The sequence below is a fragment of the Poecilia mexicana genome, unplaced genomic scaffold (assembly GCF_051168715.1).
Source record: "Poecilia mexicana isolate PSO_F unplaced genomic scaffold, ASM5116871v1 scaffold_17, whole genome shotgun sequence".
Classification (NCBI taxonomy): domain Eukaryota; kingdom Metazoa; phylum Chordata; class Actinopteri; order Cyprinodontiformes; family Poeciliidae; genus Poecilia; species Poecilia mexicana.
The window spans coordinates 28,789,304-28,806,832 of NW_028263386.1; the positions used below are offsets into that span (position 1 = coordinate 28,789,304).

General features: G+C 36.6%; 1 protein-coding gene and 1 long non-coding RNA gene across 3 annotated transcripts; both read left to right on the forward strand.

Annotated features, from left to right (window-relative positions):
- The first annotated feature begins 437 nt into the window (after positions 1-437).
- On the forward strand, positions 438-17,455 carry rab36 (RAB36, member RAS oncogene family). 2 transcript variants are annotated; one of them, XM_088014873.1, is made up of 11 exons: positions 438-512; positions 2,642-2,733; positions 2,829-2,903; positions 3,295-3,396; positions 3,469-3,533; positions 3,641-3,687; positions 9,021-9,024; positions 11,254-11,351; positions 11,428-11,518; positions 16,484-16,597; positions 16,721-17,455. In XM_088014873.1, the coding sequence occupies exons 1-11, from the start codon at positions 438-440 to the stop codon at positions 16,780-16,782; spliced, it is 825 nt and encodes a 274-aa protein (XP_087870999.1). In that variant the 3' UTR covers positions 16,783-17,455. The 2 variants fall into 2 exon arrangements, with proteins under 2 accessions (XP_087870999.1, XP_087870998.1); XM_088014872.1 differs by lacking the exon at positions 9,021-9,024 and having other exon boundaries at positions 3,641-3,692; positions 11,270-11,351.
- On the forward strand, positions 11,848-15,669 carry LOC148154859 (uncharacterized). Its single transcript, XR_015765882.1, has 2 exons — positions 11,848-12,190; positions 15,167-15,669. It is a non-coding gene; the product is annotated as an uncharacterized LOC148154859 (long non-coding RNA).
- Positions 17,456-17,529: the final 74 nt, after the last annotated feature.

Sequence of the window (17,529 nt, forward strand, 5' to 3'; positions counted from 1 at the left end):
TTGTTGAGGGGAGACAGGAATCTAAAATAATCAAAAGTGAAACTAAAATAATGTAATAGTTTGTAAAAGTAATGACATTTTATTTTATTGACTCATAGTTTTGTGACTTTGCCTTTATTTGAACGGGAATTGCCCTATTTCCGCTGTAGTACTCTACAGTTTTATGAAACTGCAGCCACGCCAGTTACTCCGGTTTTATCACCATCCAAGCAGTTGCACAAACGTCATTCCATTCTTATGATGACACTTCCACATCTTATAATGTGGCAACCTACCATATGGGGAAAATTCCCCCATAATACCATGGCCAAATGTGGTAGTAAGACTAATGTTCAGAGAATAAATACAACCATTACCACACATTCTTCTTATTGCAGTTCATAAATATATAACTTGTTGGATCGTTTATAGATTGTTTTGTTTCTTTAAGTGCCATCATGCAGGATCACAGGAATGATATGAAGCCATTTCCACCAGTCAGCAACGACAGGATCATCTCAGAATTCCCTCAAGTATATCCTTATTTTTTTCATATTCACTGTGATGATAATAATTTATTTTAAATAGATGTAGGTCCACCAGAATTTTTGCACTGTGTTTACAGTTTTGTGAACCAGGAGTGCTCAATATACTGTCTTGCAGGGTTCAGATGTACGGAGCCCTCCAGGGGACATGGGGAATTTTTTTTCTTTTGCGTTCCCTCGCAAAACTTTTGCGTTCCCTCGCAATAATCTACTGATCAGTTCATGCGGCATAATTGATACTATAAGCCTTATTTACGGTGGAAGCCGTACTTTCTGCTTTAATACAAGCTTATAAGGTTTTTCCATGGACTATTGAGTTATTATCGCGGGGTAATAAATCATCTGATTGTGTCTCCATTGTGTTCGTGTCTGAATGGTTTAAAGTGCTGCTTTCAGTGCCGTTCCATCTGAGCCTTAACAGACATAAACATGCAGTAAATAAATCGATTTTCAATCAGTTTTTTTGCACCAAAGCGTTAATAATAATAAACACGTTTTCACTGAGGCTCTATAAGAGCAATATGAATGAAATAAGTAATTATTGATATAACAGGAGCAGTGGCTTTGACACCTGGTGGTGGGCGTGTCGATGTGAGAGTGACGTCATCAAATATGAATGGGAAGGTGACGCTGCTGGCTGTGTGTGAGGAAGCGGGTGAGCTGGGGGGTCAGTCCTCGCAAAGTTTGGAGCATGATAATCAAAATGAAATAAATCGATAATTGTGACAGAACAAAGAAGAGGCTAGGAGTTGATTGATACACAGAGTTAACCCAGTGCGGCCGTCTACCACCATTAGTTTGGTGTGTTTTATAATAATAAAACGTGTTTATTATTATTAACGCTTTGGTGCAAAAAAACTGATTGAAAATCGATTTATTTACTGCATGTTTATGTCTGTTAAGGCTCAGATGGAACGGCACAGAAAGCAGCGCTTTAAACCATTCAGACACGAACACAATAGAGACACAATCAGATGACTTATTACCCCGCGATAATAACTCAATAGTCCATGGAAAAACCTTATAAGCTTGTATTAAAGCAGAAAGTACGACGGCCACCGTTAAAAAGGCTTATAGTATCAATTATGCCGCATGAACTGATCAGATTATTGCGAGGGAACGCAAAAGAAAAAAAAATTCCCCATGTCCCCTGGGGGGCTCCGTACAGATGCATCCCTGCTCCAACCCAGCTGAATTTAATGATTGAATTACCTTTTCACCCATTCATAAAGTTAGGGAAATGCTTAACTTATAGTCATTAATTTGATTCAAGTGTATTGGAGAAGGATTGCATTGAAAACCTGCAGGACTGGAGTTGAAATCTGTAGGACAGGGGTGCTCAAGTCCAGTCCTCAAGAGCTACCATCCTGCAACTTTCAGATGCCTCCCTACTTCAAAATACCTGAATCAAATGAATGGCTTGTTGCCAGGCCTGTTCAGAGCTGATCCTGTTCTCTTGGAGTAAGGATGCATCTATAACTGGAGGTCAGTAGCTCTGGAGGACTGGACTTGAGCACCCCTGCCGTAGGATACAAGTGACTATTTTACTTAGATCAGTGGTGTCCAAAGTCAGCCAGTATCCTTAATGTTTTCGTTCTTTCCTTGGTTTAGCACACCTGAGTCAAATGATTGTTCATTAGCAGGCCTCTGCTGAATTTTGACATGCTGAGAAGGAAACTATGCTATTTGGCAGTTTCCTCCTCAGGCAGTTTTGCCTTCAGGACCAGGATTGGGAAACACTGCCTTAGTTAAATGAATGTCACCACATTCAGGATTACCAATTTTTTTTTTTTTTTGCAATTACAAGTAATGTATGGACAGACTTGATGTTGGACCTTTCCTTTGGAGCTTTTGGCTAAAATTTTATATATTTTAGCTCACTTTTCTCATTAGCCTTTAATATATTTTATGTATTTTAAACTTATGCTTTACATTTTGTAAAGGTTTACAGGTATGTAAGATTTCATGTGTATGTGTGTGCTTGAGTGGGTTAGATAGTATGTGTCTACTGTGTGTAATGTCACTATGTGCACTGTGAGCTACTGTAACCAAGGATAAATTCCTTGCATTTGTGAATGTACTTGGCAAATAAAGCTTGATTCTGATTCTGTTTTCAGTGCTACACTCCAGAGGCCTCCTTCCAGCTGAAGACAGGCTGGGACATTCAGACTAAAGCAGCCTTTAAAGGCCAAGCTGCCAGGCTGCAACTGTGAGTCTCAAATTGTTTTTTTTTTCTTCCCAATTACGATGAAAATTGCTTTGTCACCATAACATCAATTTTAAAAATCGATGTCTTTTTGAAAGATGGGATCGCCAGAAAATGTCTAAAGTGGTAGTTGTCGGAGATCTCAATGTCGGAAAGACCAGCCTCATTAAAAGGTAATTTAATGAATAACTAAAATGTGTGTACATAGATGTATATACGTGTGTGTGTGTGTGTGTGTGTGTGTGTGTATACACAACCCTAGAATTCAGCCTTCTTGGAATCTGTGTATAAACCTTTTTATTCCCTGAGGGAGTTTTCCTCAGTTGTTTTGGCTGATGTGTAGATTCCACCCTAACCTGTGAATGAGATTAAAAAACAGTTAGTGGAGCTGATAATGACTAAGGAGAACTGACACCCACACTACTTTATCATTATCTTTCATTCAGCATTTTTTGTTGTTGAAAGACACCGCTGTGTTTCTGTGTGTTATTAAATCTTAATCTTTAACCCACCATTTGCAATGCTAGTGGATAAAGGAAGTGTTTACCTTTTTTTTCCCCACAGATTTTGTAAAGATGTCTTTGAAAGAGACTACAAAGCCACAATAGGAGTGGATTTTGAGATTGAGAGGTTTCAGATATTGGGAGTACCTTTCTCCCTTCAAATGTATGTGCTATAAAAAAATCATACATTCTGTGTGTTTTCCTCTCTGTGTTGATCTTTGATATTTTCTTCTAGCTGGGACACAGCAGGACAGGAAAAATTCAAATGCATTGCATCTACATACTATAGAGGCGCTCAAGGTGAGACATTTTTGTCATATCTATCTTTCACTGTACATCTATTGCTGAATGAGATGCTTCAGATGTCGAGTCATATAGGCTAATTAGATCCTACTGATTTTGTCCAGTGATTGTCACAGTGTTTGACATGGCAGATATTCAGTCCTTGAATCATGCACGGTAAGTTTTATTTATTTTTTTTATTTTATTCAGTGTTGTGGAAAATGTGTTTTAGAACTTGATGATCAATACTTTTATTGTATGGAAGCACAACAAAATTAATTTCAGTACAACCCATCCAAGAAGACAGGTGGCTAGGGCTACAGCTATCATCTGTGGTGCTGCCACTTAGGTTGTGGATCAATCCAGCCTTTTACATTATTTCTGTAAGTAAAAAGAAAAGGGGGATTAAATTCCCTCTGAGATCATTGATGACCACACTCCAGCCTGGTAGGTGGTGGTAAATGTACCTTAAGTTGGTTGCCATTTGCCAATAAAACTCAAAAGAAGAAAGAAAGAAAAGGAGGGCATGGGGGAGAAGCGGCATGCTGATGTATGAGTCTGTCTGGATTGGATGCACCTGTGGGAGTTTTCAGGCGAAGGATTGAGGAGTTTGTTGCTTTTGAACAAAAGATCAAGGATTGTGGAACAAAAGTTGGAGAGTGGAAAAGGCAGTTTTTGGCATAAACTGGTATGTGAATGGTTCGGATGGAATTGGAGATAGATAATGAAGGGGAATATGGAGGGAGAGGAAGAGGAAGAGAACGAGGAAGAATTAAAATAGATGAAGGAAAGGGAATCGGAGATAGCCAAGATAGTAAACGGGATTTAGAAGGAAGCAGTTCAGAGGAAGAGAGGGTAGCTGGGAGAAAAGTTGTGAGTGAGGAATTTAAAGTAATTCTGAAACTTAAGAGTGAGGAAGATCAGGAGAAAATTAGCCCAATTGGGGTGTCAAGAGAAATTAAAAAGAAAATAGGAGTTGTTGAAATGGTAAAGATTTTTGAAAGATTTTCAGTCTTTTGATAGAATGTAAGGATATAGAGCAAAAAGAATAAGGCCTTCGATGTGGAGAATATATGTAAAAGAACTGTGCTGGAGGAAAAAATGTTGGGATAAAATAAAAAAAATTAGAGGGGTGATCTATGGGATCCCTCTAGATGAGGATCTGGAAAAACTTAAGAGGAATATTGTTGGAGCAAAGGTGACTAATGTGAAAAGGCTGTCAAGAACTGTGGATGGTGAGAGAGTGGGGAGTCAGTCAATCCTAGTGGAGTTTGAATTGAAGGAAAAGAGTTGCCAAGTAATATAAAAATAGGATATATAAGTTTCCTAGTCAGACCTTATGTACCTCCACCACTTTGGTGTTTTAAATGCCAAAGGTTTGGACATATTGCGGCAGTTTGTAAAGGAAAGCAGAGATGTCCAAAATGTGGGGAAGATCATAAATTTGAAGAATGTAAGAAAGACGTACAAGAGAAATGTTGTAACTGTGGGGGAAGTCATAGGGTTACGTACGGAGGATGTGAGGTAAGAAAGAGGACTAAAGAAGTTGTGCAGATTAAAACATCTAAAAATATTAGCTACGCAGAGGCTGTTAAAAATGTGTAGGAGCAGGAAAAAAGAGGTCGAGCAAATGGGGAGTCAAACAACACGGCAATCTAAAATAATACCGGAAGAAAAGGTCACTTACTCAGTGGAAAATCTAGTCTTATTCATAGCTTATGAATAAGACAAGAATAAGCACAAAACCGAGAAGATTAAAATAATAGTGAGAGGAGCTGAAAAATTCTTGGGGTTTAAGGAAGGCACATGGGAAGAAATAAATAAAAAGCTAGAGGTGGATAAGAAGTCGGGACCAGCAAGTGAAAGTAGTTTATGTTAATACTGCAATGGAATGCTAGGAGTTTGATAGCTAATGGACAGGAATTTAAAGGTTATATTGACGAGCTTGAAGTCCAACCAGATATAATATGTGTGCAGGAAACTTGGTTAAAATTAACATTAGATTCTGTGATTAGAGAATATGTTAATATAAGAAGAGATCAAGAAGAGAGAGGGGAGGTGGAATATTTATTAAACGAGGGATAAAATATCAGGTTTTAGGGAAAAGGAAAGAACTAGAATTCGTAGTAATTGAGGTATGGGAGCAGGGAGGTAAATTTAAAATAATACATTTTTATAATCCATGTAAATCGTTATTGGCTGAAATAACGGTGGAATTATTAGATTATTTGGAGGGAAGAGTAATTTGGTGTGGGGATTTCAATGCAAAAAGTACACTATGGGGTAATAGTAAAGATAAAAATGGGCAGGTTATAGAAGAAGTGATGGAAAAGAAAAAATTTAGTATGTATTAATGAGAGAAGGGGAACAAGAATCAATATAAGAACGGGGATGGAATCATCTATTGATCTATCAATTGTATCAAATGATGTAGCTGGTATTTGTGAGTGGTCAGTTGATAAAGAAACTACACTAGGTAGTGATCATTGTCCTATAACTATAAGGGTAGGAATAATTAGAAATGAGTATAAAAAGAGTGTGAAGAGATTGAACTTTAATAAGGCAGATTGGAGTAAGTTTAGATATTTGAGTGAAATGTATTTAGAAAAGGTAGATTTTAAAATGCATATAAATGAAGTAAATGCAAGTATCTCAAAGGTAATAACGGAAGCAGCAGAAAACTCTATTAAAAAGTCAGGGAGTATTAATGATAAGAAAAAGGTGCGATGGTGGACAAGTGAGTGTAAGGAAGCAATTAAATTAAGAAATGAAGCCTTGAAGGTATTAAAACATAACCCAATCTATATGAACTTAATTGATTATAAAAGGAAGCAAGCAGTAGTAAGGAGGATTATAAAGAAAGCTATGAGAGACTATTGGAGAAATGTTTGTAGTACAATAGGGAGAGAGAAGATATGGAAAGTAATTAAAAAAATGAATGGTATTAAAAGAGAGTTTGATTATCCTGTATTAAGTAGAGAATGTTGACATAATTAAAGCTGAGGTATTGGTAAGATTATTTAGTAAGATACATAGCACAAATAACATTAGCGAAGAGGGAAGAAAAGGGAGAGAAAATACTGTTCTTGAGAATAAAAATTAAATACAGAGTGATGAAGAAATAAATAATTTTTTGAATGTTGATTTTACCAAAGTGGAATTAAATTGTGTGCTTAGAAAGACCAAAAATACAGGTGAAGATAAAATTTGGTATAGAATGATAAGTCAACTAAGTGATAAGTCAAAAGCTATAATATTAAAATTATTCAATAAAATATGGGAGGAGGGAAAATTACCAGAGTTATGGAAGGAATCTATTATTGTACCGATGGCTAAACCAGGAAAAGATCATTCAAAACCAGAAAGTTATAGGCCAATAGCATTAACTTTGAACTTATGTAAAATAATGGAAAAAATTAATAATAATAAATTAGTGTATTATTTAAATAAAAAGGGATATATTTCTAATTATCAAAGTGGTTTTCGTAAAGGGAGGAGCACTAATGACTCAACATTATGTCTTGAGCATGAAGTTAGAAGAGCTCAAGTAAACAAAGAAAGTGTAGTGGCTGTATTTTTCGATACTGAAAAAGCATATGATATGATGTGGGTAGAGGGTTTATTAATTAAGTTACACAAATTGGGGATTAGAGGAAAAATATATGAATGGATTAAATACTTTTTTAACAAACAGGAAATTACAGATAAGAATTGGAGTAGTTTCAGATAAATATGTAGTGGAAAATGAAACGCCACAGGGGAGTATTATAAGCCCATTATTGTTTTCTGTTATGATAAATGACATATTCAAAAATATCGGAAAGGATATGGGTTGTTCACTCTTTGCAGATGATGGAGCTGTTTGGCTGTTTGGAAAAGAGGGAAAAATGTTGAGTTTATAGAAAAGAAATTACAAGAGGTAATTATTGATATAGAGGTGTGGGCTCTGAAATGGGGATTTAAATTCTCAGTGGATAAAACGAAAGTAATTATATTTTCTCAGAAAAAAAAAAAAAGTAATAGATTTAAAATTATATAATCAAAAATTAAAGCAGGTAAAGAGTATAATTTTTGTTTGTTTGTGGTTTGATGAAAAATTAAAATGGAATATTCACATTCAAAAGATTGTTGATAAATGTAAGAGAAAATTGAATATACTGAGGTGTTTGGCTGGTAGTGAATGGGGGCAGACAGACAATCGTTAAAACAGATTTATACAGGGATGATCAGATCCGACTTTGATTTTGGTTGGTTAGTTTACAGTTCAGCAGCTAAAACTCATCTGGATAAATTAGACAATATTCAACATCAAGCATTAAGATTGTGTACTGGAGCATTTAAAACAACACCTACAACAGCATTAGAAATAAAAACGGGAGAAATGCCATTAGATCTAAGGAGAACTAATCTAGGAATTAATTATTGGTTAAATTTGATCTGTAATAAATGTGATCATCCAACTCGGGAAATTTTAAAATCATGTTGGGAAAAGGAAAAGAAAGAGATGAGGAGTTATGGATGGAAAATTGAAAAGGAAGTAAAGGAATTTAAAATGGATGTTTTAGAAATTAGTCAAACAGATCCAACATCAATTATACCACCCTGGATTCTTCCAGAAATTATAGTAGATATATCATCAATGGTAAAGAAACAAGACAAAACTAATGTGGTAGATAGATATTCAGTGCAATCACATTTAAATCATTATTATCTACATCTCCAAATTTATACAGATGCATCAAAAATAGATGGAAAAATGGGAATAGCATTTTCAATCCCAGAATTCAATTTGAAAATAGGGAAGATAATTACAGATGGGTTATCAATTCATACAGGAGAAATGTTAGCTATACTATTGGCATTACAATGGATAGAGGACGTAAAACCACTGCAAGCAATAATTTGCTCAGATTCAAGCTCGGCTTTAAGCATAAAATATATTAATATGGATAGTAGGATGGACATCTTATTAGAAATATATCATACTCTATTTAGAATACAAAATATGGGGTTAGTAGTTGTTTTTGTATGGGTTCCAGCACATATAGGGGTAGAAGGAAACGAGTGGTCTGATAAATCGGCAAAGAAGGCAAAACATAATCCTATTAGTTTTACAGTTAGGACAAGTAAATCTGAAGGGAAAAGTAAAGTCAATGAGGAGCTGATGAAAATATGGCAGAGAAGGTGGGATGAAAGTTTAACAGGAAGATGGTTTTATAAAATTCAGAAGTTTGTAGGAAGGAAAAGGAAGGGAAGAAGAAACAGGAAGGAGGAAAGAATAATAAGGTTACGGTTCGGTCATACAGGGCTTAATTATTCACTTTTTAAAATACAGAAGCATAAAACTGGAAAGTGTGATTATTGTGAGAAGTTTGAAACAATAGAGCATGTTATTTTTGAGTGTTATAAATATGAAGAAGAGAGAAGATGCATGTTGGGAGAGTGTGAAGGTATTAAAGAAAGGTTTAATTTATCAGATTTTTTGAGGAGGGATTTGGGGAGTAGACATGTTCAAATAATTATTCGGTTTCTTAAAAAAACAAAGTTATTTCATAGAATCTGAATAGCGTAAGATGGTGGTGCATGTGTAAAGAATAACGAAGAGTGGTATATAAAGCTATATGCAAGTAAGGTTATATAAGAAGGTGTGTATGTGCGAGTGTATGTTTAGTCAGAAATTATTGTAGGGATTAGGTATGAAGTAAAAGTATATAGATCATCACGAACCACACTCCATACCAGTAGGTGGCGGTAATGCTACTGAAAGTTTGTTGCTAACCGCCAATAAAAACCAAGAAGAAAAAGAAGCGGCGGCATGCCTTCAAATTTCTCATTTGCTAACCTAAGCTGACAGACACGGCATGGAGAGGATTAAATAGAAATAAAGGCCTAAAGTAGCTTTAGAAACAGTGCAGAGATTTACAGCTGAGATGGGAGAATCTATTGACTGGAAAACTTAGTCAAGCACTCCACAAATCTGGCTTAATTGAAAAGATGCATCAAACAGAAATTGCAAAAAAAAAAAAAAAAAGTCTGAACTGCAGTTTACCATAATCGATGTTGGGGATAAAGGCAAGCATGTAGGACAGAGGTATTAAACTCCAGTCCTCAAGGGCTGGTGTCCTGCAACTTTTAGATGTTCCTCTGCTGCACCACACCTGAATAGAATAATTAGGTCATTAGCAAGGCTCTGGAGAACTGATCTTCACAGGGAGGAGGTAATTAAGCCATTTCATTCCACTGTTTTTTACCTGTGGCACATGTAAAAACTGCAGGACAGCGGCCCTTGAGGACTGGAGTTTGACACCTGTGATGTAGGAGAAGGTGTTGTGGTTAGATGAAACTGAACTGAACTTGGCAGCATTAAAAATTTTGTAAGTGGTGGAAAACTTACTCTGCATGTCACCCTCTCATGACACAATCATCTGCTGTGAGCTATGGTAGTGGCAGCATCATGATATGGAGAAGCTTTTCTTCAACAGGAACAGGGAAGCTGGGGAGAGCTAATGGGAATATGAATTAAACTAAAAATATACTACCATATATTCTGGATTTTTTTTTAAAGCCATCACTAAAGACGTTGAAGTTTGTGGTTGTAACGAGACAAGATGTGAAAATGTTTGTGCGGTACGAGTTAACGAGATAAACAAGTTAGCTCTGTCGTTAAGTCAAGTTTTTATCACCTGCCGATTTTAGCAAAAGTTAAATCTTATTTTTGTTTTGAGGACGTTGAAGGACTTATCCCTTTACCCCTTTACGCTTAGAAGTGTGTCGTCGCCCCCTGGTTGAAAAGGGGTGCAGGTTTTAATGTTTTTTAATGTTTTTATTTTAATTTTAAATTTTTTTTTACTGTTTATTCAATGTTACGTGACTCTGTTTCTGTTTTTAATGTTGTAAAGCACTTTGAAATGCTTTGTTGCTGAAATATGCTATACAAATAAACTTTGATTGATTATCCATGCCTTCACTACAACTCGTTTGGATTATTGCAATTCATTATATAAAGGCATGGATAAATCACAGATGCAAAGGCATAACTTCTTACTGGAACCAGGAAGCATGACCATATAAGGCCTTTACTGGCCTCTTTACACTGGCTGCCCGTCTTTTATTGAATAGATTTGAAGATTCTTTTATTAACTTATAAAGTTTGAAATGGTTTAGGCCCCCTTATCTTCAGGACCTTTTAAAATTTCAGTCTGTGTCCAGAACCCTACGATCAAATAATCAGCTATTACTGACAGTTCCTCGGACTTGACTTAAGAGGAAAGGATATCAGGCTTTCTCTGTTTTGCTCCTATTTTATGGAACAAGTTGCTTTTCCAGATTAGATCTGCCCACAGCCTGGATCATTTTAAATCGCTTCTGAAAACTCATTTTTATTCTTTGGCATTTATTTGAAGTAGTGTTTTGATACTGTTTTTATCAATTTGGGTTATTGTTGTTCCTGTACAGCACTTTGGTGAAATGTTATACCTGTTTTGAAAGTGCTATATAAATAAATTTGACATTGAGTACTTTTGGCAGGCACTGTAGATAAGTAAAACCCTTAAACCTGATTGTGAATACAAATGAGTATTTTACTTCTGTCATGTTTGACTATGTAGATTACCTGGATTATTGGTGGTTGGGAGGTTTGAGAGAAGTTTTGTTAGCATCAGTTTGTAATAATATAAAACTTTAAATTTATTCTAATTTAAATATGTGCTGAATATAAATATATACAATGCAATCTGAGGTTGTTCTTTTTATAGTCAGTGGTTGGAGGAAGCCATGAGAGAAAATGATCCCAATTCCTGTTTCATCTTCTTGGTTGGCACCAAGACTGACCTTCTGGTGAGTGTCTTCTAAATCTGATGTATATGCTGAAAGAACATACATTATTCTGTTGCACAACTAACTTTATGTAAAGCCCTCAGATGAAAGGGAGAGAACTGAAAAAGATGCTGTCCATATTGCAGCAGAGATGCATGCGGAGTTCTGGACACTTTCAGCCAAAACAGGTAAAACTTAGACTTCATGCTGTCAGTGGTGTATGCTTATGGAGTGAAAATAGTCTCAAAATATCTGTGTGTGTGTGTAAAAAGATTTCTGCATGCATTAAAAGATTTGTGCATGTGTAATACTGGATTTGTAAACCTTAAAAGTAAAATAAACCTTCTCCTACCCCTATAAATGTTGAAAAAGTACACACAAGTCACCTGGTACACACACACACACACACACACACACACACACACACACACACACACACACACACACACACACAAAACTGCATTTACACACAAATTCGGTTACGAGTGCACAACTATTTTTGAGACTCATTTCACGCTTCGGGGAAGCTCCCAGATTTGTGTGTAGATGGTGCGTTTACATGCTATTAAAAGCTGGGACATCTGAGTTTTGCTCCGAGTAGTGATTTTATCCTCTGACGTTTCTCACTGTGCTTGTGCCGAAGTGGCAAACACATTAGTTCAGTGGAAAACGGTAGATCTCAGAACTTCCATATAATATCCTAAAATTATTTATAGACATATTGTGCATTTTTGAGCCGGAGTACCGGAGACTAAGGGGTCTGAAAAAGGACCACTGGGTGGCGGAATGATTCACTGACCGGAAAAATAGCCAGGCAAACCCAGAAGAAGACGGAACGTCCCGGTGGTCTGTCCTCTGAAGTAAGTAGAAGCTAAACCTGCAGGCTTTGCTCTCTGATTATAATGAGACATGGAGTAATTATAAATGATTTCAGATTACGTTTTATATGTCTGGTATTTTGATACTCTGCCCTCCTCATATGTTTCTGTTAGGGGGAGCTAATGTTTATGTCAGCTATGCTACGTTAGCTGTTGGGAGCTAAGTCTGTGTATTTTTATTGTCTCACTCTGTCTTCAGTCTTAATTTTAACCCAGGTTGATCTAGTTTTATGATGCCGAAGTCGGTAAGCATCTTCAGGAGATTATAGCAGTTATAGATGTTGGTCATTATCACTGAAACTGTATTTTGTTGCTGGAGCAGTAATGAAGGTAGATCTGGACCTGCAGGAACATCATCTGCAGTTAGACTTTATTCACCATAACAAACTGAAAGGCAGTGGCCAACTGCACATTATTCAGATGGATGCGAAAACATAAATCGGCGCCCCCCCCCCCACCAAAAGGAAAGGAAGGAACGTCAGCGTAGAAAACATACGCTCGCTCGCTTCCCCCCCCCCCGAGGCGAGGATACGTTAAGGGTGAAACTCGCGCTAGATTTACCTCATTATGTGCGGGAGGTGAAGGAGCGTAAGGCGCGCTGAAGTGTATGGGAAAACATAATCGGCACCCTCCAGACGGGGTTTTGGCGCCCCCTATGGTGCTGCGCCCCTATGCGTTGCATGCGCTGCATACCCACTTTTTGCGCCACTGCTGAAAGGTACTTAATTTATGTTGACTTCTCAACATTTAGATTTAGTCTAATGTTCGCACATAGGCCTGTCAGAATAATCAATAAATCAATTAATCGGATGATAAAACAAATTTAATAATTTCCATTGGTATGATTTATGTTTCTCTTTTTTTCTCTCTTTCTACCGAAAATTGGATAATAAAAGTCTTCAGTTTGGTACTTTGTTCTCAATTAGACCTAATTTTGAAAAGCAATTTTGTTAAAAAAAAGACTTCAAAATTCATTAGTTTTATTTATTCTGGATATTAAAAATGTCTTCCAGTTCCAGTGTTATGTTCATTAGAATTTAAAGTTTAATGACCTTTGAGAATGTGTTCTTGCATTATTATTATTATTATTTCATCATTATCATTATATTACTTTAAAAAATGGTCTCAAAACAACAACATTATCGTTTGTCGAGAACTTCTTGAACAATTTATCATACAGTAAAATCTTTCATGGTGACAGACCTATTCACACATCCTCCAGAATCATCAGATTAAACTGTGTTTGTGTCTGGATCTCTGAAATCCACAGAGACCCTATTTCATCGGCCCTTAAGCAAATATATACCTCATCTGTAAACCAGGACAAACCTGCTGTTCCCGTTTGTCTTCATTTCAAGTTGACTAATGTAGATGGTAAAATATATTCAGATGGTTTAGATTTTCACAAGCAGTATATTTCTTTCTCAACTGGTATTTTGACACAATTGACAGCTAATAAACACACACTTAAGAAAATAAATATTTTATGCATTTATTTAAAGCATCACTGCAAAAATAGCCTCCACAGAAAAACATTTAATGCATATATATTTGATCAACATAAAAAGAAAAAATTCTACATACATTGTGATGATTCAAGTAATTTTCAGGTTCAGTAATGTTTTGTCACAGTTAGGCCTGTCGCGATAAACGATAAATCAATTAATCACACGATAAATTAGGGTTAAAATTAAACCTATTGACCTCATTTTAATTATTGGCTTTATTGTCTCTTCCTGCCCTTTTCTCTTTCTGTTGATACTGAATGAAAAAGACTCAACTCCGGTGCTCTCCACTGACCCTCCCTTCCTCATTTCCTTAGTGTAATGTTCAACTCACACTACACGAGTTATCGGCCCATTTTCAAAACCTGAGAGACACATTAGCCGACAGAAATCCTAGGTATAACGGTTCGTGCCGTGTGGTGTCCAGCCACATGGGCACAAAATAATGGCTACAAGTCCAGTTAACTAATTTTAAAATCAGGCATTAATCAATGCTTTACTAGAATCTACCTGAGATGCATGTGGCTAGAGTCAGCGTAAAGTCCTGACTGAATGAAAATCATTATAACCTATTTATGTCACGTTAACGAAGAACAGCTGAAAAGTTACCGGGTTTATGAACTGTGGTAGCAACTTCGCTCCAACTCCTCCTCTTGTCATTTCTATATTCTTTGCACGAAATGTTGAATAAACATTAATGTTGTTTCCACATATCATCTCCAATGTCCACTGGATTTTGGATTGCACTGTGTCAGCTGTTTGGGATTCTCCTCCGTAATTTCCCCTCAGAAAGCACGGAGGAGAATCCGCACTTTCTGATTGGCTACCTGTCACATTCAACAGGCAGCGTTAAGCTCAGTCGAGGAAAACCCCTGCTTTAGATCAGAGCGGCCACGACGATCTAAATCACACTACATGATGATTGGTTACGAAATCACCAGCGACAATCTTAGATCGGCCAACATTCTAAGATTGTCGTAAGGGAAAAATGGGGACAAAAAAAATCGTGTAATGTGAAGGCCAATATAGTATACAGACTTCATAATCTGCACTCTTTTGGTTGAATCCAGTATTCATTTCCACTTTGGCTTTATGTTGTTTAGTTTTTATTCAAGTACGTTTTTTGTTAATGGAGACTGAGAATCCATTTTATTTTGGTTTTTGGTTGTTTAGTTTATTAGTTCCAGTATTAAGTGTTCTTTTGAAAATAAAGTGTTTCTATCTATGGCAGGAAATCGCATGCATTATTACGTCATTTCCATTAAATCAGTGTCAAAAGGTCTTGAAACAATATTATCATTTATCGCAATAATTTTTTTAGACAATCGCTCAGCAAAATTTGTTATCATGACAGGCCAAGTCACAGTCAAGTTTGTCAGTGCCTCAGCTGTTCAGGAAAATCAACATCATTTTTTCTAACACTGTTTATTTGTACTTTTCTCTGTATCTTCAGACAATCTGCAGCAGCTGAGATTCTGGGAGGTTCAACACCAAAACCTGAAGCTTCAAACTGAGCCGTCAACTGAACCAAGATGCCTTTCAAACAACTACAGTAGTTAACCTGCTCTGTTGGTAGATGTTATGTTGTCTCCTCAATCTGTACAGACTGACCTTGGTCGTCTTTGAATACACAGCTTTATGGTGTTTTTCTTTTGTTAATTGATTATAGTAAATATTTGAACATCCATGTAAGTTGGAAGACATTTCATTGTTAACTTTAGGTAGCTGTGAAACCACCCATGTTAATCTGAACCTATTTTGTTAAAGATTGAACAGATTTGTTGCAATCTTAAATATTTAATCTCTCCTTTGTGTGCGGTGAAATTAATATTGAAGTTAATTCAGAAAACACTTTTGTCATCTTCTTTCTACAGTATAAATTGAATGATGCCTCTATTAAAATCATATTTGTGACATCAAAGTTTTTTTCTGTCATAAAGCAGTGGTCAAACTATGGCTAAATGTTTGTAATTTACTTTCAACAAATGGAAACCAAAATGGTTTTAAAGTAAAGACACTATGTAAACTCCTCATCTACCTCAACACAGGTAAAGTTTACACTGTGACCATGATTGAATGAAAATTGTACAGCAGGGTTTTAACTCCAGTTCATAAGGGTCGGTGTCCTCCAACCTTTAGATGTCTATTCTTTAACGCACCTGAGCCAAATCATGAGGTCAGAGGTCATTTTTCTGGCCAGCAAACCATTCCGCCACCCAGTGGTTGTTTTTCAGACCACTTGGTCTCCCGTACTGCTCAAAAATGCACAATATGTCTATTAATAATTTTAGGATATTATAAGGAAGTGCTGAGATATACAGTTTTCCACTGAATTAACGTATTTGCCACTTTGGCACAAGCACAGTGAGAAACGTCAGAGGATAAAAACACTAGACTCAGAGCAAAACTCAGATGGCCCAGCTTTTATTAGCATGTAAACGCACCATCTACACCACAATCTGGGAGCTTCCCCGAAATGTGAAATGAGTCTCAAAAATACCACTCGTAACCTCATTTGTGTGTAAATGCAGTTTTGTTTGTGTACCAGGTGACTGGTGTGTACTTTTTCAACATTTATAGGTGTAGGAGAAGGTTTATTTTACTTTTAAGATTTACAAATCCAGTATTACACATGCACAGATATTTTTACATACGCACAAATGTTTTTACGCACACACTATTTTCACTCCATATATGCTGCAGTTTAAACAGCTTCCATCCACTGAGTACAACACAAGTCTTTGTTAGAATTATTTGCTGTCATTTGCAGGGGAAAACGTGCAGGCATTTTTCTTTCGGGTGGCTGGTTTGGCTTTTGAAAACTGTATAATGAAGGATATGGAGAAAGGTGTTCCAGCTAGTATTGGCTGTGGGAATGCTATCAGTGAGTAAATAAGTCTGATAATGTCAGAAACTAACAATGAATGAATGAATATACTTTATTAATCCCAGAGAGAAAATCACAATAAGAGTTCTTGTATATACATACATATGTTTGTCTTGTCAGAATCGGATCGTATCACTCTCGCAGAGGGCACATATCCTGAGGTGAGGAGAAGCTGCTGCTGATAGTCTGCCTGTTGAGGAGAGCTGCTCCTCACAGATACAGCTGCAAGAATCAAAGTAACTGGCCATGTTCCACCAGACTGACATGTGCCTTATTGCTTACTCTATATGTTCTTTTCTTTCTCAAACCACCATGTTTTTCTAAGTTTGTAAATAATTCAATCAAATCATAATGGGTTGATACTGCCAGTGTTTTTCATATTGCATGTTATATGACAAACTCCAATTATGTCCTGATTATGTGGACAGTAGGCACATAAAATACAGATTTAGATGGATTTACTATTCTAAAAGTAAACTATAGGAACTGTTTGGAAAAGGCAGATATTTTCTTTGCTTAAATTCTTCCTGTGAGTAGAAGTATTATGTTTTTCTGAGTCTAAGGTGTCTGTTCCTTTAATCAGTGTTTAGTGGACTATGTCTCATCCATCTTGTGTAAAGCACAGAGGAAATATGTATTATAAAATGTATGTGTCTCAAAAGTAATGGTTATGTGAATGGTTCTAAATGTTTATGAACTATGACCCCCTTATGAAGAAGATCGTTGGAGACAATGTTCCGTTTCCTGGAAGTGGGTCACTGGGACCCCACTGTGGAGCCAGGCCTGCAGGTGGGGCACACTAGCAAGCCCCTGGTGGCCGGGCCTTAATGCATGGACCTCGGCCAGGAACAGTTTGAAGAGGAAACATGGGTCCCCCTTTCCACCACCACCTGTGGGAGGGGCCAAAGGGATCAGGTGCAGTGTGGGAT

What these genes read in the sequence shown, in the direction of transcription:
- rab36 (XM_088014873.1), top strand. Translation starts at nt 438, where the DNA reads ATGCAGGATCACAGGAATGATATGAAGCCATTTCCACCAGTCAGCAAC. An exon ending in TCATCTCAGAATTCCCTCAA is followed by an intron (nt 513 to 2,641) that starts GTATATCCTTAT and finishes TTCTGTTTTCAG; the next exon opens with TGCTACACTCCAGAGGCCTC. An exon ending in GACACTTTCAGCCAAAACAG is followed by an intron (nt 11,519 to 16,483) that starts GTAAAACTTAGA and finishes TGTCATTTGCAG; the next exon opens with GGGAAAACGTGCAGGCATTT.